Source organism: Equus caballus, chromosome 18, assembly GCF_041296265.1.
Source record: "Equus caballus isolate H_3958 breed thoroughbred chromosome 18, TB-T2T, whole genome shotgun sequence".
Classification (NCBI taxonomy): Eukaryota; Metazoa; Chordata; class Mammalia; order Perissodactyla; family Equidae; genus Equus; species Equus caballus.
Genome location: NC_091701.1, coordinates 3244570 through 3271997, shown reverse-complemented (window position 1 = coordinate 3271997; position 27428 = coordinate 3244570). Strand labels below are relative to the sequence as shown.

Here is a 27428-nt window from a genome sequence, read left to right as displayed (position 1 = left end):
TTTCACATTCCTAAGTTGTTCCAAACATATTAGAAACTCCTCTAATTTTAATTAATACAAAAATTCACTTCTTCACTTGCGTCAGGTCCCCTCTCAAGTGCTCAATGACCACATGTGGCCCTCGCAGCAGTCCTGAATGGCACAGCACAAGGGTAAGATCCACAATCTGGACAATCTGGCTTTCTTTTTCCTAAAGCGAGCTGAGGGTCCCACAGGAAAAGATTATACAAACTCTGAGGTTTAAGTATTGTTTTTTCTGGATTGGCAATGAGAACATTTACCAGTAAAGATGGTGAGTGTAATTGGACTCATATTCAAAATACAATAGATATCCCACAGTACAACAGAAGCCCCAAAAGAATATAGCTGTATTTGTCTTAACCGTACTATCATTTTAAGGTGTAACAAAAATTGTTAACGTAATTATCCTCAGGGTAGGATAAAATCATGCAAATATCACTAATAAGTAACAAACCTTTTACAGGTCACAGAGACGATTTAAAACCTCAAAGCTTCAAATTTTAGCCTAATCTGAAAATAGAAGCTAGAGTAACTAAATCCATACCAGAAAACTCACTGATCAATTTCTATGTCAATGCTTGCAAAAACTAAAATGTTAAAAGTCATTTTAACAGTGGCACTCATACCTGGATACTGTCGGATGGTGGACACAGAGCTGGTGATTGGGGTGTAAGTGTGCGCAGCCAGTGGGTACGCAGAAGGTGGGTACGTTGGCAAAAAGTACTGGAACTGAACAGGAACAGACGGTCTACAGATGAAACGGATAATATGAACCAAAATGGTCTATTTTCTTCTTTACCTTCAAATGATCCTATCTGCTAAATCCCCTTTATACTCTGCCATACCACCATTTCCCAAATTGTGCCCCAAACAAACTACTAGATCAAAGGACAGCTCTAGAGAGAATAATGTTTTAAAAGATAAATGGATACTATAAATAACTATTGCCAATAAACAAAAAAATATATAGAATAATAATTAACCAAAACTGACTCCAAAAAACTCAGTAATCAAAGTTCTTCCCTACTCAATTCCACTTGAAAGACTAAAGCTCAGATTGTTTTTACTGGCAAATTTTATCAAACACACATAAAACAGATAATCTCAAACTTATACAGACTGATTAAGAGACCAGAAAAAGAAGAAAAGGGATCTAACATTTTTTAAAAGGAGCTTAACATAGGCTTGATAGCAAAACCAGACAGGGAGAGTATGAGAAAAGATTATAAATGATGTCACTCTCTACACTGACACAGAAATTCCTAAATAATTAAGTACTATATAAAACTAAATACCTCATGATAAAATAAGGTTTATCACAGAAAGACAGAATTGATTCAGTATCAGAATTTCTATTAATGTTTTATAAAAATGAAAAGAGAACAGTCATTTGAAACTTCGCAAAAGATATACAAAAAAAAAATTTAACAGCACTCAACACTTAGTCTTGATATAAATGCCTAAGGAAACAGGGATAGAAAGAAACTTTGTTCCTCAAAGTGAAAATAGTACCTACCAATAGCACCTTATCTATAAGGAAATTTCAGAAGAGTTCCCATTCAGGTCAGGAATAAGATAAGGATGCGCACTATCTCTGCATCTATTCAACATCACAGTGGAAACTCTAGCCAACATTAAGAAAAACATAGGCAGGGGCTGGCTCCGTGGCTGAGTGGTTAAGTTTGCGTGCTCCACTCCGGCGGCCCAGGGTTTGGATCCTGGGCACAGACATGGCACCGCTCGTCAGGCCACATTGAGGCCGCGTCCCACAACCCACAACTAGAAGGACCTGCAACTAAGATATACAACTGTGTACAAGCTGGGTTTGGGAAGATAAAGCAGGAAAAAAAAAAAAAAAGATTGGCAACAGTTGTTAGCTCAGGTGCCAATCCTTAAAAAAAAAAAAAAGGAAGACTGGCAACAGTTGTTAGCCCAGGTGCCAATCTTTAAGAAAAAAAAGAAAAACATAGGCATACAAAACAGAAATGAAAAAACCCCCTCATGCCTCAAAAAACAGTTTTTATTTGCGGATGAAATAAAATCCAAGAGGAAATCTAAGAGAATCTACAAACTTTAAAAGCTAATAGTTGTATTCAGCAAGGTGGATTGACATGAGATGAATATATTAAAACCTGTAAGTATTCCTATATACCGTAATAATCAAACAAGAACATTTTAAGATGCTCCAAGTCTGAAGTTACTTACTTCATGTGCAATGTACCAGGTCCTTGCTATGGAAGAAGGGAGACACAGATATGGAATGGGGGAGGTAATGGGGTTAAACTAAAGCCATCAGCATGTACTCAAGGACTTTTAAAATGCTATATACTCCACAGCTCCGCCCGCTCAAACGGCCTAGAAGAAACGACAATCCAGGAACATCGAAGAGACCTTCGCTTCTACATGATGAAAAGGAATGGGGCTCCTTGAAGAAATGGGAGGTTCCAGGGCTCAGACAGACAATGTTCAGGAGGAGCCTGGAGGATCTTGTTGTGGTGGGAAGTAAGGATGGGCTAGGGTAACCAGGAACGGCAAAACCCACAGGAACTAGTCTGAAGAGGCTGTCCAGGACCAACCCAGCGACAATTTGACTACCAAAACAGATGCCAGTAATGGACTATTAATAATGAATAAAACCAAATCCAGGAGCCTATGCTGATTTTAAAAAATAATAAAATAAATGGGCACAGAGAAAATTTCTTTTCATCAGAATGCCAACTAAAAAATGTGGAAGGAATGTTAGAAAAAGTCATTGTTTGCAATCATTATATTGCAACCATCAATTGATTCGGCCAAGAATCGTCACGCTCAAACTATTAAATGGAAGTTAATCGGGGAACAGGATATCTATAGTCTCAGAGTATTTCCACAGATTAGTTATGTACAAAGGAGAAAAATATACCTTTACAGTAGAAAAATCTGGCAAACATCACCTTCACCTAGTAATTCATGTTGACATAACTAATAACGGGACAAAAGGATAGCATGAGCTCTCTGATGTAGTAACAGTGAGAAGAACATATTGCCTAAGTGGTAATTGCTCCAAAAACGCATAAGCTAAATCCAAGTATGAGCAAACGATCTGAGAAGCCCAAATTGAAGAACGTGCTACAAACACAACTGGCCTAGGTATACTCTTGCAAACTGTCAGTGTACGGAAGAGGACTCATTTCAGATAACTGCACTGTGGTTAAGCAAGAGAATGTTTTTGTTCTTTGGTGATAAAAATGGAAGCACTCAGGGATAAAGAGCCATGATGCTGCAACCCTCGTTCTGGCAATGACTCAAAATAAACAGAGAAACACACAAAACAAAAAAATGGATACTAGGAGAACAACCATCTAAAGGAGAACGGCTTAATAAATACAGCACATTTTCATAAAACTAAAAAGGAAATTACATACTGTATTATTTCCGGGGAAAATTTGAAAATAAGAATAAATAAATACATGCCACATTTGTGGGACGTTTTGTTTTATTGAAAAATCAAAACAACTATGACACAATGGGGCAGCGTGGCTGGCACCTTCGCTCCTACCTGTTGTCACTTCGGGTCTCCATGGCCACAGGATTTGGAGAGGCCCGATGTCCTGAAATGGGAATCAGGCTGCTCCGCTCTGCGGGGTAGTCAGGCTGGATGCGCGGAGAAGTGTGTGTGATCTGCTGAGGCACCACCTTGGCTATAAAGAGTAAAATCCAGTTACCCATCGCTCATATGCTTTTACTGGCATGCCAAAACATTCTTGGCCAGCAACAATCTTAAGAATGCACACAGTAACAAGAATTCTAGGTTTTTAATCAAAATAAAAAATGAAAGATGAGAATGTAAGGTTCAACTGAATTATCTTAACCCAATAATTCACGGACATGTTCACACTCTTATTCGTCAAAGCAGAGTTCAACATTAACACTTCAACAAAAACAGCAGCAGCCAAGCCCTTTTTCCCTAACCAAGCGTACTGGAGACCTTTCCTTAAAAAGGAGAAAAGTTTTTAATTAAAAAAAAAATTTTCTACAAAAATTTGAATACACAAATGGCAAAGACCTTAGCTCCTACTCCAGGGTCCATAACTAATTAGTAATATGTAGCTAATCAGTAATGAGTTGATCATTTTAATGTCCAAGTTTCAGCTTCCTCATCTCTGAGGAGGCCTTCTTCTCTAGATAATCGCTTAATTTCCTATGTCCTGTGATTATGCATAACATTTATAGCAAAATCAAAACGACCAGAGTTTCCAAATTAATCTGAGGCTCAAAGTTGCTTTCCTCTACAATTTACAATCAAATTTTGTTTAGAAGTTAGAGCTGAACTGGGACATACTTCACTGTTGTTACAGACCTGTCCGTCAACTCTACGCTTGGGAACTTGGAAAGAACAGCTGTGACCTCAGAGACACCAGGACAGCTTCCATCTGTGTAAAGACCCAAGTTACACCAGTGACAGGCACATAAACACTGGAGACTAGGAAGACGCCACCGTGTTCCCCAAAGTGCAGTGCAGTGAAGACAAGCCCACCCCGAAGCCCAGTTATTTCCCGAGGGAGGCAGCCAGAGAAGTTTCCGCAGGATGATAGCTAGGCTGCCCAATCCAACCACTGACGATGGCATCTATTGGCTAACACAGAGAGAAGCTGCATGACACATTTTCCATCAGTAATCATTAGAGGAGGTGCTGAGTGGAAAGCAACTAAGCCTTATTTTTTCACTATGCCCATAAAAAGTAGGAGAAAATAATGCTTTCAATAGGAATGCAGCTGTCATTTGACAGAGTAACTAACCAGTGGCTGGTAACCAAACACACACCCATGGATTTATACCTTTAATTTTTTTCTAATTAAAAATGCCACACATTCTCAATTATTAAAAATGCATAAAACTTAAGGAAAAATATAATGTAGAGATCATAAGTTGGCTATGATGTTATCTCCAAAAATAATCTCTGTTTTCTGAATGCTGTACTCATCTGACTCTGCTTTTTATAATGCTTCGACCACTGTCGTGTATGGGCCAGAGCACGGAGAAAAATAAGGATGGTACTCTATTGGAAATGAGCATTCATTTGAGGTGAAAACTCTATGCTCGTGGTTAATGAGGCTTTTTTCCCCTGACCCAGCACATTCCTATCAGTAACTGGCTGAATGCAATATTTAACCTCACCTGGAGAAAGCAAGTGCCACTTGGAAAAAGCGACTTAGGTGATTTTAATGTATCTGTGAAAACCAACACTCTAGGGTTAACATCAGATTTCCCTTCTCAACTGAGATATCTTTGTACAGGGATCCTATTATGATGTAACAAAGAAATATCTGGGCTGCTAGAAAAGAGGAAAACAAAACTACAGCCTGAGCCTGATGGAACCCAACGAAACCCATCAGAGTAAGCAGCGGATGTTAAATCTGTTTGTACACCTCTGTCAAATGATTTTCATATCTAGAATTCCGTAAATGATTAAAATTCAAAGAATGAGCTGGGGAGACATAGAATCCAGTAACTTGGGAGAGGTAAAAAGTTAGCAGTTTTAGGGGCTGGCCCCGTGGCCGAGTGGTTAAGTTCGCGCGCTCCGCTGCAGGCGGCCCAGTGTTTCGTTGGTTCCAATCCTGGGCGCGGACATGGCACTGCTCATCAAACCACACTGAGGCAGCGTCCCACATGCCACAACTAGAAGGACCCACAACAAAGAATATACAACTATGTACCAGGGGGCTTTGGGGAGAAAAAGGAAAAAATAAAATCTTAAAATAAAAAAAAATTAAAAAAAAAAATGCTCCACTCTTTAAAAAAAAAAAAAAAAGTTAGCAGTTTTAGCAAACGAACGAACATATTTCCATCTCCCGGTACTTTTAGTGCGTTTACTTCCACAGTGTGATCTTTTAGGAAGGTACAGTGACACTAACAAGAACTAATCTCCAAATAATTCTTCACAGAGGGTTCGAGATGAAACCAGAGAGCACCTGTAGGGGACACTGCCCCCTTTTTATGGGTCTAATTTTCTTCAAAGCTACAGATTCCCTAGTGAGACTCTCCACTGTAAAAATTAAAAGAATGGGCTTGGTTGGCACTGACGTGACAGCACTGAGGATAACTGATGACACTGCTGGGTACAGCCAGAAAATCAATGACCTTTGTCAACCAAAGTGCATTAAGGCTAAACCCACACACAAACTTCTTTTCACAGAAGCAAAATTAAATTCAGAGGGGTATGAGAGAAGTCTGGTTTCTCCCACGTCAGGCCATAGTGCACACTAATGTGAGAAAGACCCAGCAGCAGCGTTCTCTCAAAGTGCTCTGGGGGCTTGGTGCCAACTTAAGGGCTGGATGGCCTGGTTACCTAAACCAGGAGTAAGGGTTTCCTGGGTCCTACCATTGTTCCGGAACAGCGTCCTCGAAGTTCGCTGAGAGGGCTATGAAGCCGCAGCCCATCTCGCATGCGAAGGAAGGAAGCAGGGAGGCAGGGACCACCTCAGCACCAGGACACGGCAGGGGGCTGCCGCACTTCCACGTCTGCTCACCAGATTTCCGACAGTTAAGTCTATCAGTGTGCCCTCTCAAAAAGCAGTCTTAGTTCTAAAAGTACAGTCTATCAAAAATATAGCAGCTTTCCCCTATCTCTGGGAGTGGAGAACAGCAATATGACACGCTCACCGTCGGAGAACCAGGGCCAAGGTAACACTAGCAACTCAGACCCATGGCTTGTGGGTTAGAGAGAGCAGTGCAGGGGCTGGCCCCATGGCCGAGTGGTTAAGTTTGCATGTTCCACTTCGGCGGCCCAGGGTTTCACCGGTTCGAATCCTGGGCACGGACATGGCACCGCTCACCAAGCCATGCTGAGACAGCCTCCCACATGCTACAATTAAAAGGACCCACAACTAAAAATATACAACTATGTACTGGGGGGCTTTGGGGAGAAAAAGGACAAATAAAATCTTTAAAAAAAATTAAAAAAAAAAAAAAGAGAGAGAACAGTGCTGTGCCTCACAGGCCACAGTCTCTCTTTGGAAGCTGTGACAGTGACATATCAGCCGCTAGGACAGGCATCAGCCACCTGCAGCCTGCTGGCCAAACCCTGCCTGATGCCTGTTTCTGTATGATCCGTGAACTGAGAATGGTTCACACTTTTAAATGGTTGGGGAAAAAAATTTTTAAAAGTTATTTCATCACACATGAAAACTACATGAAATTCAAATTTCTGTGTCCATAAAAAGTCTTCCTGAACCATGGCCACGCTTATTTGTTTACATCTCATCCACAGCTGAGTTGCTGCGGCACAGACCTACAAGGCCTGCAGAACCTAGAACACTTCCTATCTGGCCCCATGGAAACGGTCTGCCAATCCCTGCTCGTGAGGACTGACGTTTGGTTGCCAGTAAGTTTTCAAAAATTTTTTAATATTCAAAGTACACACATATTTAAAAGGGGACTAAACAAAGCCTGGAAGAAATTCTGGGGTGGCCATGCAGTACGTCGGGCAGCACTCAGATGAGAACCAGGGTGAAGGACGCAAGGTGTAGCGCTCGCCCACTGCTGAATCACACGGCAATTTTTCCTGAACGCTCTATCAGTGTGCAAGTTCTCTTCATTCCACATCTTTGCTTCTTTCTTGCTTTCTCTGTAGCTCATGTCTAACTATGTCAGTAAAGTGAACTTATTTCTTTAAAAGGTACACATAAAAGACGCAAAGTTTGATGAAGGAGGAAGTCAAAAGTAGAGTCAAAGTTTACTTTGAGCTCTCAGAGACTGTTATCCTTTTACACTCTACCATCAATGCCAAATCTGTATGACAAATAATATTAAAAGTTAAATTTAGGGCTGCTTTGAAAATCAACAACAACAACAACAAATCAGTACTAGCCGTCTATCTGAAGCCTTGGCAGGAGGGGCTGAGCAATTCCTTTGAAGCTTCCGTCTGAAGGTCGCACGACACTTACCGACAGGGATGTTTGAGGTGGTCACAGCAGTAGCATGGGATGAATGTGAGGGCATTGTCATGGTAACAATTGTACTCGTGGGAGCTTGCGTGTGTGACACAGATCCTGAAACGGGAGAGAAAAGGAAATTCTTTAACAATGGCCTCTCAGCACACATTATAGATTCTCAAAAACATGAGAAAAGCTCTTGGGGAAAGTTAAGAGAATTTTTCTAGCCTAATCTTTCTCTCTGACTGAAGCTGAGATGTGAAAAATTAACCCACCACTTATGCCTCATTCTTCCCTGGCAGGAGGAGCAGGGTTGCCAACTTACCGGCCGTGGTTGCTGAAGGAATGGTGTTGGTTGCCAAGATAGGTGCTACTGTTGCTGCAGCCACTGGTGTGCCTGTACTGAAGATAGTTTTCTGTGGGGGAACCCACAACCCAGGATTAGAAAAAAGAACACTGCCCGCTCGATCCAGTTTAAAAGCAATCACTGCCTTCAAGATTGCCAGGTTCTTAGCAAGTTTTGCACAATTCTGGTTTTTAACCCACAGAGTATTCACCTCTTGTTTTACCTGAGCCATGGTATGAAGCTGCTGTTTTGGTGTCCCTAAGGCAGGGTGAGATGGCAGCGTGATTCTTGTTGTCACATCACGTGACTGGGCAGGACGCTGAATACTAATTGCTGCAGATGGTGGATGCTGGATAGACAAAGTTGGCCGACTGAAAAGAAAGAAAAGACATTATGACTTACAACTTGTCTCCAGACACAATGCAGGCAGTCAAGGCCATTTAGTATCTTGTGCTATAGCACAGTTATTTTTTCATAGGTCTGTGAAGTCCACAGTTGCACAAATGAAGTAAATGGCCCACTGAGTTTCTCTCCTGAAACTGCTGTAAGCCTCATTTTAAAAGGTATCAATGTGTACTACGAACTGAATAAATTAATCCCTAGTCATTCTCAGTGCCCTTGATACAATTAATCAACACTCTATGACAATCTCCAGTAAGCATTATTATAATGAACACTTCATTTTGTGGACAAAGCTGAAGATACACACTAAGGGTCTCATCATTATGAGGGAAGATTACAGACAACCTTGATTAATAGCAGCTTAACCTGTGACTTGAAGCACTGACTCTCCCCCCAATTTTATATCATTCCTTACCAGATGACAGAAAGTTAGTTATAACTGCCTAATGATCGAAAGGGATATCAACACAGACAGCAGGTCAAATTAACATGCAGCAAGCTACTGAAATTGCAAGAAACAATGGCAAGAAAACTTGACAGAATAACAAAGTTGGCATCTCAAGTCAGAGCGGGGAGAACGGACTACTGAATAAATGAAGTTGGGAAGACTATGTAGCCATTTGGAAAAAATCAAATTGGATCCATACCTCACACAGTATAGCAGAATAAATACAAAAATGATGAAGATGACAGAAAATAAAAAACTACATGAAGAAAAGATAGAATCCTTTTACAACCTTGAAGTGAGGGAGAGCTTTCTAACTATTAAAAGCTTTCAAAATCCAAAAGCTATGAAAGATCAATAAATTTGACTTGGTGAACAAATGAGCAAACCTCCTACATAGCAAAACACACTACGAGGAAAGATCTTCAAATACTAAGAGTCCTAGACATCAATGAGAAAAAGAGCCTAATAAAAACAGGCAAAGGATATGAATAGCTGGTTTGCTAAAAAGAAAACACAAATGGCCCCTGAACAAAGAAAAGATCCTCACTCTAGCTCATAGAAAGAGGAATGCAATTTAAAATACAAAATATGATATATGAGATATCATTGTTCACCTATCAGATTGGCAAAAAATCCAAAATACTGACAGCATACTCTGTTTTTCAAGCTGTAAGGAAACAGGCACTTTTAAACATTCTGCAGGGAGTATAAATTGGTCTAAATGCTAAGGAAGGCAATTAGATAGCAGGTATCAAAATTACAATCAAATATACCCTTGATCACTTTTGGGAATTTATCCTATAGATATTCTTGCACACATGCATAATGATGTAAGTATAAAGTTATTCACTGCAATATTATTTATAGCAGTAAAGTACTGGAAACAACCTCAAATCCATTTATACAATGGATCACTATATTGTGACTAAGAGAACAATGAAACTCTGTATGTACTAAAATGGATAGCTTTCAATATACGTTGTTACATTAAAAACAGAGTAAAGAGGAATATAGGCCCAAGGGGCCTAATGGTTAAGGTCAGGGTGCTCTGCTTCGGTGGCACGGGTTCGGTTCCCAGGCACAGACCTACAGCAATTGTCTGTTAGTGGCCATGCTGTCGTGGCAGCTCACATACAAAAAGAAGAAGATTGACAACAGATGTTAGCTCAGGGCGAACTTTCCTCGGGGCGGGGGGGGGGGGGGGGGGGGAATATATATATATGTGAATTAAATAACATTTTGGGTAAAAAAGTATAAAAGTAAGACTTGCATGTGAATTATTTAAGAAACACTGGAAGATTACTCAAAGAGCCATTATGAAGTTACTTTGGCAAGGCAAAGGGAAAGGGGCACAGGAGCTGGGTAGACAGGGACAGAGGAGACAGATACTCCTTATTGCATTCCCTTTCATGCTTTTCTATTTTGGAACTATGTGAATATGAATTAGGAAGAAGAAAACATGGAAAGTAAAGGTGAAAACATGACGGGGACTTCCATGTGTCCAAACGAAGAAACTGTTTCATCACAAGCAAGATCGTCTTTCAAAATGCTTTAAAATCAGAGCCAGTGGGATACTGGTGAATAAAGTTTACAAACTGAATAAAGGAGGGTTTTCCTTCTGTAGAAACAGAACTCCACAGCACACCCTCGGAGTTCAAAGGAAAGCTGAAGCCTGGCTACAGATGCAACTATGGAACTTGGTGGGACTCACTGAAGAGAGAGCCTACTCTCAGAGACTGGACTTTGAACAGTTGACAACATGGGTCACCAAGTACAGTGCCATGAAAGCCACCCACTCCCACTAACTACAATGAAAAACACGCAGATACACATGTATACATAATTAAAATAATGAGAAATTTTAGGATGGATGAAGCTAATTATGGGAATAGTTTTGAAGATCCTTGTAACAAAGAAGAATGCCAAGAGAACCACCAGGAAAGGGTCTCCTCAATTCAAACTTTAATGTGCTCATATTTTACGAGGTCCAGCTCACACAAAATAACCCCAAAAAAGAATATTTATATTGAACATTTAGATACATTTTTAAGTGTTTTTGAAAGCACGGACTATAGCAGTCTTTGATTTTCATTTATTCTAATGAAAAATACCATGTTGATTTATATAATGCACATTACGTGCCAGGCATGTTTTAAGTGCTTTACATATATTAACAGAGATACTCCCTATAATGATCTCTGAAGTAGGTAATATTATCGCCATTTTTCTAGTTGAGGAAATTAAGGCATCTACTCTTTGACCTAGCACTCCCACTTCCACAAATGTACCTTGAAGGTATACCATCACAAACATGCAATAGCATATGCCAAAATGTCCATCAGTACATCCATAAGCTGGGGTACCACGCAGCCAAAAAAAAAGAATGAGTAAGGTATCTCTACGTACTGATTTGGAGTCATCTGCAAGATATATTGAGAGAAATGGAAGGTATGAAGCAGTACATATAAATATAATCTGCTGTATTTTCTGTAAGAAAGAAGTGGAAACAAGGAAAATGTGTTTATCTGTGTGTATACTTACTCTCATAAAAAGAAACTCCAAGAAGGCACATCAGAGGATACTAAATGGTGACCTACTGAGAGCAGATGGCAACTTGGGAGGGGACAGGGGACTCATGAGTCCATCTTTTCATATAGATTTGACTTTTAAGCAAAATTGATATTTCACATGTTTAAAAAAGTGAAATCAAAAAGCAAACTCTAAAATTAAAAAATTTAAACAAATAATCCTAACTATACATTAAGTAATAGTAAACACACTTGAAAGATAACCAAAAAATGAATCACAGGTTACCTCAGAAAGCAAAACGACAGCAGCATGGGACATTGGTATCTGTGGAACAGAGATGAGAGCAATACTCCTCATTTTACAGCTTTTTATATGTTTACGTTTTGGAAACGTGAATTTAAATCAGGAAAAAGAAAACGTTACTATCTATCCCACAGAGAAAAGAATCACTTCAACTGACTTTCCCACTTGAACACATTCCCACACTGCTTAGTGGGACCTAGTCTGAGGACAAAAAGAACAGTGAAGAAATCAAACTTCACTCAGCAGTCTTATTGTTAGTAGTAATAAAGGGTTAATTTATGACAAATAGACTTGGGATTCTGAATTAGCTTGAAACTATTTTTTATGGATGAATATGTATATTACGGACAAAAAACCCCAAGTAGTTATATTAATGTCTTCAGGAAACAAGGTTTTCAGTGTAAGAGAAGATAAACATAAAATCTAAGCAAGAAAAAACCTGTAACATTAAATTTCTTTTGAAAATTTCAGTATGAAGACTATGACTGTCTTTACTATATTGACTAACTTTGTCCACAGAAAGTGCACAAAGCAATGATACGCCAGAAGCAATGTGCACCCTTAGCACCCAGATCTTGGGTTCTAAATACCATTCTCCACTAAAAGGAACCAAGGATCCTCGGAGAAATGGATGATTTCAAGACTAAAGAAGCAGGGAAAGTAAACAAGAGCCTGATTCATCACCTATCAGAACAAAAGCACTCAAAGACTAATAGGAGTTATCAAAAGGACACTCGAGCCAGTTCATGGGGAATGTCCCTAGCCAAATTCGGGGCAACTGGGAGAAAAAGAAAGGGATTTTGATTAAAACACATTGAATAAATAAAACATCCCTGAGTCCATAGTGGCAACTCCTACCTGCCCCCTGAAAAGGTCAGAGACTAAATATGGTCAGCCAGCTACAAAGTACTCCCAAGTCTATAGTTTTGATTGCTATGCTATTTCTCCCAGTGATCAGTTTTTTTCCTTAATGGCCTCAAAGGCAACTCTAGGGGTAGAGACCCAATTTAGAAACTTGACATATACAGAAAATAAGGGGTTAATTTACAACAAATGGACTTGTGACCATCCTCCAGTGTTCAGCTAGGTCTTTGTTTAACTTGTTTAGAGTGAAGACAAGTACTGAAGGCAGAGACTGCCAGTTTGCTATCTTCTCCTTTTCCTTTCAAAGAACAGTATCAAGGAAAACAAAAAAGAGGAATACGACCTCCATCTTTGGCAAAACTAGGAGAGACCTGAAACTTCAAACCACGGAAGAGGTAGCAGAATTGTCAAAGATAGTCATAACCCAACAGGAACCCAGGAGCCAATGGACAGAGAACTTCTGCAGCTGCAATTTAAGGAATAAAATGTGGTAAAGCATAATTCTCCAAAGTGAGGAGAATACTTTCACAGAGGCAGCCGAAATCTTGTTTGTAACAGTGGGAGTTGGCACTGAAGCAGGACGTGGATCTGAACCAGTTCCGAGATCCAAGAAGCAAAGCATGAACCAGGAATCACACAGATACAGATAAGCCTCGTATGGGAAACAGTTGCTCTCACTGGGGAAGAGAGAAATTTTGCCATTTTGAGCAGTCTATCTCCACCAGCAAGAGAGAAGTAATGGCCCAAAACACTCAAACACAGGATCCTGGGTTATTAGGAAAATTTCTCCTAAGCAGGTATATGGCCCAGCTTATAAGAAGAACTAATTATAAATACTGATCCAGAATGAATTCAATTCAAAGGTGAGCACTCAGAACAGAACCAGCACAAGATCTATTTAAAGATGCTATAAGAGGGGCCGGCCCCGTGGCCAAGCGGTTAACTCTGCGTGGTCAATTTTGTGTGCTCCGATTCGGCAGCCTAGGGTTTCACTGGTTTGGATCCTGGGCATGGACATGGCACCACTCATTCACCCACGTTGAGGGAGCGTCCTACATGCCACAACTAGAAGGACCCACAACTAAAATATACAACCAGATGCTGGGGGGATTTGGGGAGAAAAAGCAGGAAAAAAGAAAAGATTGGCAACAATTGTTAGCTCAGGTGCCAATCTTAAAAAAACAATAATAAAAAAAGATGCTATAAGAAAAAAGGTGGACAAGAACAGGGGAAAGTCGACTACAAACGACTTCACTAAGCAGAAGAAGAAACATAATGAAATAACTCCTTCCACAAAACGAAAACACAAACCAAAGATTTAAGAGCTCACAGGAAGAGATGACAACACACAAGGAGATAAAATACATGGGCAGAGTGCAAGGGAGAAACAGAAGACAATTATTCAGCTATTTCAGGAATGAAGGCAAAATCAAAAGTAAAACATGAAAGACAATGGTGAAAAGTCAGGGACAGAGAAGATGGTGAGAAAATAAGCAGAATCGAAAGGGGAAAAAATAGTTACAAAGGACTAGAAAGGAAGTCATGCAAAAAAGATCCAACAAACACATAACTGGGTGCCCCCTCCAAATAAAATGGAACAGAATCAACATACGAAGATACAATGCAAGAAAACTTTTCATAAATATAGTTTTATGCTCCAGATTAAAAAGGCACACCACGTTCCAGAACATAACAATACTTAATGGTTATTACCAAACACATCCTAGTAACGCTGCTGAAATTCAAGATAAAGAATCGGGTAGATCAGGCAATCAGGCAGAAATATCAACGCCCTTTGAAGGGGTTAAAAAAAAATCAGGCTGGCCCCAGACTCCTGTACAGCATTACCCAGCTCCAGAAGGCAGAGGAAAAATGTCTATGAAGTACTCATGGAAAGAACACATAAACCAAGAAAATTCTTTATCATACAAACTTCTGCTTAAGTACAAGGCTATCCGGGAAACAATTTTGACCAAGTGAAAACTCAAAATACTGGTCTGTAAGCCCTTCTCAAAGAAAGTAATAGAGAATAAATTTCATTCAACCAAGCGATGAGCAACAACAAAAATCATCAAAGAACTGTCAGGATTGAATCTATTTAACAGAAGGAGTAAGACTTACCACTTAAACTTCAGGAGGAACTTTCCTTCTTTTCCTACGCCTTGAACCAATTTAACTGTCACTGGTTTATCTGGTCTTTGAGAGTCTAGCAGAATTCAATGAAACTGCCTGGGCCTAGGCAGTTTCTAGGGGATAGAGTACTTTGAAATTTTTTTCTATTTCTTCTAAGGAAATTGGTCTGTTTAAACTTTCTATCTCCAGAATTCAAAGGGAGTTACATACTAGGAATTTATCGTAGTTCTAGATGCAAGAAGAAAAGGCATCTGGTCATTAGAGTCTCTGGCTGTTTAATTCACTAGAGCATTTCTAGTGCCTAGAGCAGGGACTGGCACACACACAATGGATATCAGTTGTATGAGTGAACGCTGAATACATATCTGACAAAATTCAATATCCATTTTTATTCAAAACTCAATAACCTGGAAGACAGATACTTCGATAACATGATTTAAAAAAACAACTTAACCCCAGTTTTCATTGTACACGTTTATAGCTTTTGAATGTCATACCATCTGAATATATTAACATTTTAAAAATAATGTAAAGTTAAAATGAACAATACACAGTCTATTTTATGTTGGGCAGTTTTCTCTCTTTGTCCTTTGGGCAATATATTCACTTACCAAAAAGTAAAGTGTCTTTATTTTATTAAAGGGAGGACTAATGAAGTTGAGAACTTGCCTAATGTCACAGAGCTCGTAAATGATGGAGTTAATGGTTAAAGGTCAGTCCTAGGCACTGTTCTACAATTCAATGTTATTGCCTTCCGAGTTCTGTTCTGGGTCTTCTTGTCACTCTGTTTATTGCCCCTGGATGGACTCAGATATCTCAAAGCTTTAAGTGTAGTCCACACATTGATGACTTCTAAACCGATTGCACAGACATCTCTTCAACCACCTGTTGACAACAGCCGTTAAATTGTTCCACAAACTCAGTGTCCTGAAAGTCAACCTTCTTTCTAAAACGTGCTTTTCTTTCCTTTGTTTCCTTTTCACTTACTTGGTCAAGCAAGGAAGAAACCAAGGAGGCATCTCAGACTCCTCCCTCTTCCTCACCACTGTGCCCTGCTTCCAGCTGGCAGTCAAGTCTTAGGGACGGTCTCTAGGTTTCTGACAGCTCCATTCTCCATGCCTACTATCCCTGCTTCTGTTCACTGAATCACTTCTTGTTTATATTGCCAAATGACTTTCCCTGGCATCCATCTAACCAAGGGCAAGAACCAAGAAAGACCACGGGAACTCTTGTGCTCCTGGCAAGACACACATCCCACCGCCTTCCCCAACTTTCACAGCCTCACCACTGCAACACAGTTTGGGGATGATGACAAATACCATCATGTTTTCATCCCTGATTGTGTCACTCATAATAAGTATCTGAGATCATCCCTCATCAACCAGACTTTATCCCTGTATGACTGTAAACCTCTTTACTGTACTATTTTCCCTTTTCAAACGTCCAACCCTTCCACTGTACTCTATCAATTTACAATCCATCTTTAGCAAAATCCCCTCTATCCTCAACCTCTTCTCTGACCATATGCTTTACCCTCCTGCCCTAATGAATGTTGGTGGTCCCCTGAGAACCCGGCTTCTCCCTACAGGCCTCTCAACTGGGAGTCATCTTCTGTCTCATAAACCTCTTCCCCATCTATACTGCCTTCCTTTATCTCCTCCAGAATTCTTCCCTGGACTCCAGACTGAGAGATTAAACTATCTCAACATCTCCACTTGGGTGCTTAGAAGTCAGCACAACTTTAAAATACCCAAAACCAAAGTCTGGAATTCCTCCCACAAACCTACTCCTCCCATGTTTGCCATCTCAAGTTAATGCAATTCCACGCTCTTAGCTGCACGGGCCAACTAGTGCTGCCAGTGTGCTGACTCTTCTCATTCTCTCATAGCCCCTGTGTTAATCCTCCAGAATGCTCTTGACTATCTTCAAAATTCTCTTCAGAACCTAACCCTGTCTTTCCACCTCCGGCAATCGTCTCTCCTGGATTCCTGCCATACTCTTGTAAACATCTGTGTTTCCAACTTCGCCTCTCCACAGCCTACTCTATCCAGCAACCAGGCTGATTCAACTAAAACTTCAGGTCATGACACTGTTCTGCTTAAAATTCTGATAAGGATTCCCACTGCATGCCAGCAAAGTCCAAATCCTTAGAGTGGTTCATAAGGTCCCACGTTATCTGGGGACCCTGTTACCTCCTAAAATAATCTCTTGCTATTCTCCTACCATTAGCCTCTTGCTGCTCCTTATATGTGACATACTCACTCCTGTCTCAAGGCCTTTGCATTTACTGTTCCCACTTCCTTGAATGCTCTTATCCCAGGTATATGACTCACTTCATTATATCTTTCAATTTTCTACTAAAATGCATTACCCACCACGCCCTCCCTGATGACCTTACATGAAACAGTAAGCCTCTGCACTGCCCACCCTATCACTCCAAAGCCCATTCACCCTCATTTTTCCCCAAAGCACTTTTCACCATCTAAAAAACTATGTATTTTTTTTAATCGTATGTCTCTAGCCCGTAAAGATGGACACTCTATGAGGGCAGGCTGTCTCTCTGTTTGTTCCCTGCTTTATCCACAGTGTCTAGAACACTTAATGGCTTATTAAAGAAGCACTTGATAAATACCGAGTTAAATGAAGGAAGGAAAAAGGGAGAGGAGGAGGAAGAATGGTGGGATGCTTATCTTCAAACCCCCAAACATACCTAAGCGCCGAGTCAGTAGCATGTGCTGCCGTCGTAGTGATGACTGGAGACTGAGCTCTGGTGGCAGACACAGTGGCTACCACCGCAGGAGGGATGGTATTAGAGGTGGTCACAGGTGGACGAGACTACCAAGAGAAGAGAAAAAACAGTTCATTTAAAACAAAAAGTGAAAGGAGGAGAGCCAAGATGGCGCCGTGAGTAGTCCTCTTTGTCTCTCGCCCTTCAAGTCTACAATTATTTGGACACATCGCTTGACAAAGGATATCCAGACAGCATCTCAGGACGTCTGAGACACCCACGCGACTATACATCGGAAGGCAGATGGACTTTCCTCCGGGAGGATGTGGAAATAGGTGAAAACTCTCCGACCCCGACGGGCAGCCTAGTACCCGCAAGCGGCTTTCTTCCAACGGACGCCCCCAGAGGATCCACACACATCTAGGGCAGGAGCGAGAACACAACAGAGGAGCGACGGTGGAAACAGGTGACCAGAACCCTACCTAAACCCCCCGCAATTACTCCTAAACGCAGAGGGAAACTTTGGAGTCGCACACCTGAGCCCGCGGGGAGAGTCTCTCCCCGCCATTGGCGGGGAGACCCAGCCTGGTGCTCGGGGCACCCGGAGGGTCCCAGAGAGAGACAAGGAGGGCACGGAGGTCTCCCAGCTGCCGTTGCCTGCCCCGTGGGACTAGGGATTGCCGGAGATCTCAGAGAGGACCGGGGCTGGGGGAACTTTCAAAGGCCGGTTCGGCGACCCGGAGGGGAAGCGCCGGAGCTCCGCCCGGGCAGCAGACAAAACTCTCTTGTCTGCCGTTAGCAGAGGGGCCACGCTGAGCATTCACGGCTCCGGGAGAGGCCCGGAGAGAATCCCAGAGGGCAGGGCGACTCCCAGCTGCCGTTGCCCGCCCCATGGGGCTAGGGATTGCCAGAGATCTCGGAGAGGACCGGGGCGGGGGAACTTTCAAAGGCCGGTTCGGCGACCCGGAGGGGAAGCGCTGGAGCTCCGCCAGGCAGCAGACAAAACTCTCTGTCTGCCGTTAGCAGAGGGGCCACGCCCAGCATTCAGGGCTCCCGGCAGAGGCCCGGAGAGAAGCCCAGAGGGCGGGGTGATCCCCAGCTGCCGTTGCCCGCCCTGTGGGGCTAGAGATTGCCAGAGATCTCGGAGAGGACCGGGGTGGGGGGAACTTTCGAAGGCCGGTCCTGCGACCCGGAGGTGAAGTGCCGGAGCTCCGCCCGGGCAGCAGACAAAACTCTCGGTGTGCCGTTAGCAGAGGGGCCACGCTGAGCATTCACGGCTCCGGGAGAGGCCCAGAGAGAATCCCAGAGGGCGGGGCGACCCCCAGCTGCCGTTGCCCACCCCGTGAGGCTAGGGATTGCCGGAGATCTCGGAGAGGACTGGGGCTGAAGAGAGTTCCAGAGACCCAGCTTAGTAGCCTAGGGGGAAACCCTACAGGCTCACAGAAGCCTTAGGGAAAGCCTCTGCACAGCACCAGTAGAAGGCACCCAGCCGCCAGCCACAAGGCTGGAAGACCCCAGGGCAAAAGCAGCATAGCTAGGTGTACTAACCACAGACTGTAGAAGATGCCAATAGCTCTCCTGCGACCCATAGAGGACAAGTGAGATTTGGTGGGTGCCGACAGCAACGGAGCGACAAATATAAGTGATCCCACCCCTGGCCGCTGGAAAAGCCCATAACACCGTTGCAGACCCCAAGGAGAGAGCGCATCTAGGTGGGCAACAACAGTAGGCACCTGCAGCCTGAAGCCCCCCTGTGACGGCCCCCACGGCAGAGGAGGGAATCCAAAGGGCCACTGTGGCTACAAAGAGGGGCCCAGGCCCAGTTAGCAACTACGGACAGGGTTCCTGGTTGGTGAAGTATAAACAGCTGCTCCCCCCACCGCAGCAGCTGAAACAAGTGAAAGGAGCAACTAAACTCTATCTCCATGCGGAGGCACAAATCAACAACATCAAGCAATATGAAAAAATACATTAAATCTCCAGAACAGAAAGAAAGTAACAAATACACAGAAAACAATCCCAAAGAAAATGAGATATATAACCTAAATGATGATGACTTCAAAACAGCCATCATTAAGATTCTCAATGAGTTAAGAGAGAATTCTGACCGACAACTCAACGAGTTCAGGAGCTATGTCACAAAAGAGTTTGATACGATAAAGAAGAACCAAACAGAAATATTGGAAATGAAGAACACAATAGAGGAGATTAAGAAAAATCTAGATGCTCTGAACAGTAGGGCCGATAATATGGAGGAAAGAATTAGCAATTTGGAAGATGGCAATATAGAATTGTTGCAGGCAGAGGAGGAGAGAGAAGCAAAACTTAAAAGAAATGAAGAAACTCTCCGAGAATTATCAGACACAATTAGGAGATGCAACGTAAGGATTATAGGTATACCAGAGGGAGAAGAGAAGGAGAAAGGGGCAGAAAACCTATTCAAAGAAATAATGGCTGAGAACTTCCCAAATCTGGTGAGGGAGATGGATCTTCAGGTGACAGAAGGCAATAGATCTCCAAACTTTATCATTGCAAGAAGACCAACTCCACGGCATATAGTAGTGAAGCTAGCAAAAGTCAACGACAAGGAGAAAATATTAAGGACAGCCAGGCAAAAGAAACTAACCTACAAAGGAACCCCCATCAGGCTATCAGCAGATTTCTCAGCAGAAACTTTACAGGCTAGAAGAGAGTGGAATGATACATTCAAAAATCTGAAGGACAAAAATCTACAGCCGAGAATTCTCTACCCAGCGAAAATATCCTTCAAATACGATGGAGAAATAAAAACTTTCCCAGATAAACAAAAATTAAGGGAGTTCATTGCCACAAAACCTCTTCTTCAAGAAATGCTCAGGAAAACCCTCATTCCTGAAAAATCCAAAAAAGGAAAGGGGCTACAAAACCAAGAGCAGAGGAGATAAGTAGAAGGACAACAACAGAGAGTAGCAGCTCTACATCGGAACAGATTAAACCATGGGACGAGAAACAAAGGAAACTGAAGAAAACCGGAAAACAAGACACAAAATGGTAGTGGTAGGCCCCCACGTCTCAATAATCACTCTAAATGTAAATGGATTGAACTCCCCAATCAAAAGACACAGAGTGGCAGGATGGATCAAAGAACAAGATCCAACAATATGCTGCCTCCAGGAAACACACCTCAGCCCCAAAGACAAACACAGACTCAGAGTGAAGGGATGGAGAACAATACTCCAAGCTAATAATGAACAAAAGAAAGCAGGTGTCGCTATACTAATATCAGACAAGGTAGATTTCAAAGCAAAACAGGTAAAGAAAGATAAAGAGGGACAGTATATAATGATAAAAGGGACTCTCCACCAAGAAGACATAACACTTATAAATATATACGCACCCAACACAGGAGCACCAAAATTTGTAAAGCAACTCTTAATAGAACTAAAAGAAGACATCAACAACAATACAATAATAGTAGGGGACCTCAACACACCATTAACACCAATGGAGAGAACATCCAGACAGAAAATCAACAAGGAAATAATAGAATTAAATGAAAAATTAGACCAGATGGACTTAATAGATATATATAGAACACTTCATCCAAAAACAGCAGGTTACACATTCTTCTCAAGTGCACATGGAACATTCTCAAGGATTGACCATATTTTGGGAACCAAAGCAAACATCAATAAATACAAGAGAGTTGAAATAATATCAAGCATCTTTTCTGATCATAACGCTATTAAACTAGAAATCAACTACAAGAAAAAAGCAGAGAAAGGTGCAAAAATGTGGAGACTAAACAACACGCTTCTCAACAAACAATGGATCATTGAAGAAATTAAAGAAGAAATCAAATATTATCTGGAGACAAATGAAAATGAGAACACGACATACCAAATCATTTGGGATGCAGCAAAAGCAGTCCTAAGAGGGAAATTCATCGCAATACAGGCTCACCTCACTAAACAAGAAAAAGCTCACGTAAGCAACCTCAAACGACACCTAACAGAACTAGAAAAAGAAGAACAAACAAAGCCCAGAGTCAGTAGAAGGAGGGAAATAATAAAAATAAGAGCAGAAATAAACGATATTGATACAAAAAAGACAATAGAAAGGATCAATGAAACAAAGAGTTGGTTCTTCGAAAGAATTAACAAAATTGACAAACCCCTAGCCAGACTCACCAAGAAAAGAAGAGAGAAATCGCAAATTAATAAAATCAGGAATGACAGAGGAGAAATCACAACAGATACCAATGAAATACAAGAGATCATAAGAGAATACTATGAAAAACTATATGCCAACAAATTGAACAACCTGGAAGAAATGGACAAATTCCTAGACTCCTACAATCTCCCCAAACTGAATCAGGAAGAAATGGAGAATCTGAATAGACCAATCACAAGTAAGGAAATAGAAACGGTAATCAAAAACCTCCCCAAAAACAAGAGTCCAGGACCAGACGGCTTCTCTGGAGAATTCTACCAAACATTCAAAGAAGACTTAATACCTATTCTCCTCAAACTGTTCCAGAAAATTGAGAAAGATGGAGAACTCCCTAACACATTCTATGAAGCCAACATCACTCTGATCCCCAAACCTGACAAGGACAACACAAAGAAGGAGAACTACAGGCCGATATCACTGATGAACATAGATGCAAAAATCCTCAACAAAATTTTGGCAAACCGATTACAGCAATACATCAAAAAGATTATACACCATGATCAAGTGGGATTTATACCAGGGACACAGGGATGGTTCAACATCCGCAAGTCAATCAACGTGATACACTACATCAACAAAATGAAAAACAAAAACCACATGATCATCTCAATAGATGCAGAGAAAGCATTCGACAAGATCCAACACCCATTTATGATAAAAACCCTCAGTAAAATGGGTATAGAAGGAAAGTACCTCAACATAATAAAGGCCATATATGATAGACCCACAGCCAACATCATACTCAATGGACAAAAGCTGAAAGCCATCCCTCTGAGGACAGGAACAAGACAAGGGTGCCCACTTTCACCACTCCTATTCAACATAGTACTGGAGGTGCTGGCCAGAGCAATTCGGCAGGAAAAAGAAATAAAAGGAATCCAAATAGGTAACAAAGAAGTAAAACTCTCGTTGTTTGCAGACGACATGATCTTATACATAGAAAACCCCAAAGAATCCACAGAAAAACTATTAGAAATAATCAACAACTACAGCAAAGTAGCAGGGTATAAAATTAACGTGCATAAATCAGTAGCATTTCTATACACTAACAATAAACTAACAGAAAAAGAACTCAAGAACTCTATCCCATTCACAATCGCAACGAAAAGAATAAAATACCTTGGGATAAACTTAACCAAGGAAGTGAAGGATCTATACAATGAAAACTACAAGACTTTCTTGAAAGAAATAGGCGATGACATAAAGAGATGGAAAAACATTCCTTGCACATGGATTGGAAGAATAAACATAGTTAAAATGTCCATACTACCTAAAGCAATATACAGATTCAATGCTATCCCAATCAGAATCCCAAGAACATTCTTCACAGAAATTGAACAAACAATCCTAAAATTCATATGGGGGAACAAAAGACCGCGAATTGCTAAAGCAATCCTGAGCAAGAAAAACAAAGCCGGCGGAATCACAATCCCCGATTTCAAAACATACTACAAAGCTACAGTGATCAAAACAGCATGGTACTGGTACAAAAACAGGTCCACAGATCAATGGAACAGAATTGAAAGCCCAGAGATAAAACCACACATCTATGGACAGCTAATCTTCGACAAAGGAGCAGAGGGCCTACAATGGAGAAAAGAAAGTCTCTTCAACAAATGGTGCTGGGAAAACTGGACAGCCACATGCAAAAGATTGAAAATTGACCATTCTTTTTCACCACACACCAAAATAAACTCAAAATGGATCAAAGACCTAAAGATTAGGCCTGAGACAATAAGTCTTTTGGAAGAGAATATAGGCAGTACACTCTTTGACATCAGTTTCAAAAGAATCTTTTCGGACACTGTAACTCCTCAGTTGAGGGAAACAATAGAAAGAATAAACAAATGGGACTTCATCAGACTAAAGAGCTTCTTCAAGGCAAGGGAAAACAGGATTGAAACAAAAAAACAGTTCACTAATTGGGAAAAAATATTTACAAGCCACTTATCCGACAAAGGGTTAATCTCCATAATATACAAAGAACTCACACTGCTTAACAACAAAAAAACAAACAACCCGATCAAAAAATGGGCAGAGGACATGAACAGACATTTCTCAAAAGAAGATATGAATATGGCCAATAGACACATGAAAAGATGTTCATCATCGCTAATCATCAGGGAAATGCAAATCAAAACTACACTAAGATATCACCTTACCCCCGTTAGATTGGCAAAAACATCCAAAACCAAGAACGACAAATGTTGGAGAGGTTGTGGAGAAAGAGGAACCCTCATACACTGTTGGTGGGAATGCAAACTGGTATAGCCACTATGGAAAACAGTATGGAGATTTCTCAAAAAGTTAAAAATAGAAATACCCTATGACCCAGCCATCCCATTACTGGGTATCTATCCTAAGAACCTGATATCAGATATCTCAAGAGTCCGTTGCACCCCTATGTTCATCGCAGCATTATTTACAATAGCCAAGACGTGGAACCAGCCTACATGCCCAGAAACTGATGATTGGATAAAGAAGATGTGGTATATATACACAATGGAATACTACTCAGCCATAAAAAAAGACGAAATTGGCCCATTCACAACAACGTGGATGGACCTCGAGGGCATTATATTAAGCGAAATAAGTCAGTCAGAGAAAGACGATCTCTATATGACTCCACTCATAGGTGGAAATTAGTATATTGAGAAGGAGATCTGATCAGTGGTTACCAGGGAAAAGGGGGGGTGGGGGGAGGGTACGGAGGGGGAAGTGGTGTACCCACAACATGACTAACAAAAATGTACAACTGAAATCTCACAAGCTTGTAATCTATCATAACATTAATAAAAAAATAAATAAATAAATAAATAAAACAAAAAGTGAAATAAAATATAGTAACCCAAACACTAACAAGATAATATGAAACTTGGGCCTCTAAATAAGTATATTTGTATCCAAATGAAAGTAAATTCTCATGCTTCTGATGAAAGAATTCTCTTTTTACAAAGACCAAGACTCAGAATTCTCAAAAAAATCCTATTTTGACTGGATAGTACACAAGTCTCTTCTTTCCAAATATGACTGGATTCAGAGTTCTGTCCTATTATTAGTATAAACTGGCATCTAATGCTTCGGATCTAGAGTTCCCACAGACCTGTTTTTGGTCCTGGTGGAGACATTTTACACTACCACACCACCCAGTGCTTTCCACAGAGGGCCTACTTGGCTATTGGATAGAGCTGCTGGCTCTCAGGCTCCAAGTCAGCATATAAAAGGCAAACACATGGTAACAGTATTCTTTGCTGGTGGAAGATTCAGGGTAGCCAAATACTTCCCAGATGTTTTCACATGGATATATGTCCCTTAATACTACACCTGTTTGTAAAATCTTCACCTGACAGACAAGCTCCACACTGGGCTTCATCTGCTTGTCCACTCCAGCTCTTCTGAGTAGTCCCTCTTTCTTAACCCTGACACACACAGTGAGACCCTCAAGCTCCGCCCATTCCTGATCTGTCACCTCCAGACCTCGTACCTGCTGTGCCTACTGCTGGCGCTTGCTGTCTCACACTAGGGCTGCTGCACTCTCTTCCGCACTAGTGAGCGCCTCATCTTGGTTCTCCTCTTTCTCCAATCCCACCTATACACCCTATATACTCCCAGGGGCCTAGTCAGTCTCCAGTAGGTTTTGTTAGCCAGCATGGTCTTGTCTTTTGAAAGCTCTAGGCTGGACAGCTCCTACTCAGGACTCATAATCAGCTCTCTTCCTTATTGTCTAAACCCAGCTGTTTCACACATATTACCGGTCTGGTCCCCAAAGGTATTTGAATTTCTACCTCCTATATATAATTCAGCTCAATTAATCTTTCAAAGACATTTCTTTGATTATACATTACTGTATTCAAAAAACTTACTGGCTCTCTACGCTATACAAAATCAAGTTCCCACCCCACTTCTCAGAGTTCTGAACTTAGAGACATCACAATATCACCTAATAAAACACTATATGTCAGTAGTACTGAGGCCACAGATTTCCTTGAAGAGAGGTTGAAAGGCATGGATTGTCTTCCTCAAAAACCATACATACGTGCATAAAACATTTAGGGGTTCATAAACCTCTAACCAAATTAGAACCCCTCAGCTCGAGCTGGCCTCTACCACATATTGTATATAAGCAGCACTGTCTTCCTCGCCATTGTTCACAGGATTGCCCGCTTTGCTTCCTCTTCACTTCTCTGAAGCCCCATCACCGCACAGAACCCAACAAAAAGCCTTCCCTTACCACCTCTCTTCTAAATTCCCTCCGTCGATCACATGACATCGCATATAACTCAACCTTCCCTACACCTTGGCGACTAGATCCAAAGTTCCGTGAGGTCATAGGACTCTCACAGCGCCTAGCAGAGTTAGTAACTCAGAGGCGGCACTCAATGCCTGCTGGCTGACGGCCCATGGCTTCACGTGCCTGGATTGGTTGGTGAATGATGTGCTGCACTGCTGGCTGAGCTGTAGCGGCATTTGGCAACTGGGAAGTTGGCCTCAGGACTGTGGTTACTTTAGAACTGGACATCACAGCAGCAGCAGCTGCACCTAGAAAAACAAGTTTTTTCATTAGTATGGCCTATAGGCTCACAATTTAAACAGTTCCAATTACAGTCCCTAGAAAACAATCAGAATAATTTCTAAAACTCAGCATGTCAATATTCAGCTGAAGCGCTTTATGTATACCTCTCATTACACAGAAAATTAAGAAAACATGCACTCAAGGGCTGACTTTTTGTTTTTTTCGTTTTTGCCGAGGAAGACTAGCCCTGAGCTAACGTGTGTGCCAATCTTTCTCTATTTTGTGTGAGTCACTGCCACAGCATGGCTGCTAAGTGGTGTAGGTCCACACCCAGGATCTGAACCCGTGAACCCCAGGAACCAAAGTGGAGCACACCAAACTTCACACAGGATTTGCCCTTTTTTAAAATTTCATTTTTATTTTATTTTTTGCTGAAGAAGATTCGCCCTGAGCTAACATCCATGCTAATCTTCCCCTTTTGTTAGTATGTGGGCTGCCAGCACAGCATGGTTGCTAACAGAGCGGCGTAGGTCCGTGCCCAGAAACTGAACCCAGGCCACCAAAGTGGAATGCGCTGAACTTAACCAGGAGGCCACAGGGGCTGGCCCAAGGGTTGAAATTTAGTAAGATTAATAATCTGTACTGCTTTTTCAAGGCCATTCTTAAATGAAGCTGGCTTTTTGTTTCTGAGCTACAGGTATGTGGCAGTGAAGCACACAATGCACAGCGTGGCATGGTGCCGCTGCCCTGACTCAGGCCAGGGCTCCAGCAGCTCCACCAGCAGACAGTGAGAGTTCACCTGAGCCACCAGCAGGACAAACATCAACACAGTGAAAAAGGCGAATGATGCCCTAGCGTTTTTGTGAAAGCAGTTTTGACCCTACACAGACCCCCTTGCAGCCTGTGACCCTAACTTTGAGCATCGCTGAGTTATGTTATGACCAAGTAAACCTGGTTTTGCATTTGTTAGCCTGATTTGCCAACAATGATTTTACATTCTCCAATAGAAGGTAACA

The 27428-nt window shown here is 41.6% G+C and overlaps 1 protein-coding gene across 33 annotated transcripts in view; it reads right to left on the bottom strand.

Moving 5' to 3' along the window:
- The window catches only part of SAP130 (Sin3A associated protein 130), an 80099-nt gene that overhangs the window by 40015 nt on the left and 12656 nt on the right, over positions 1-27428 (bottom strand). For all 33 annotated transcript variants that reach the window (XM_070242253.1, XM_070242254.1, XM_070242255.1 and 30 more), the window contains 7 exons: positions 26314-26438; positions 17670-17794; positions 8504-8651; positions 8260-8350; positions 7947-8051; positions 3560-3701; positions 648-769 (listed from right to left, as the gene is read on the bottom strand). In XM_070242253.1, coding sequence (XP_070098354.1) covers positions 648-769; positions 3560-3701; positions 7947-8051; positions 8260-8350; positions 8504-8651; positions 17670-17794; positions 26314-26438 — 858 coding nt within the window. The remainder of the gene's footprint in view (positions 1-647; positions 770-3559; positions 3702-7946; positions 8052-8259; positions 8351-8503; positions 8652-17669; positions 17795-26313; positions 26439-27428) is intronic.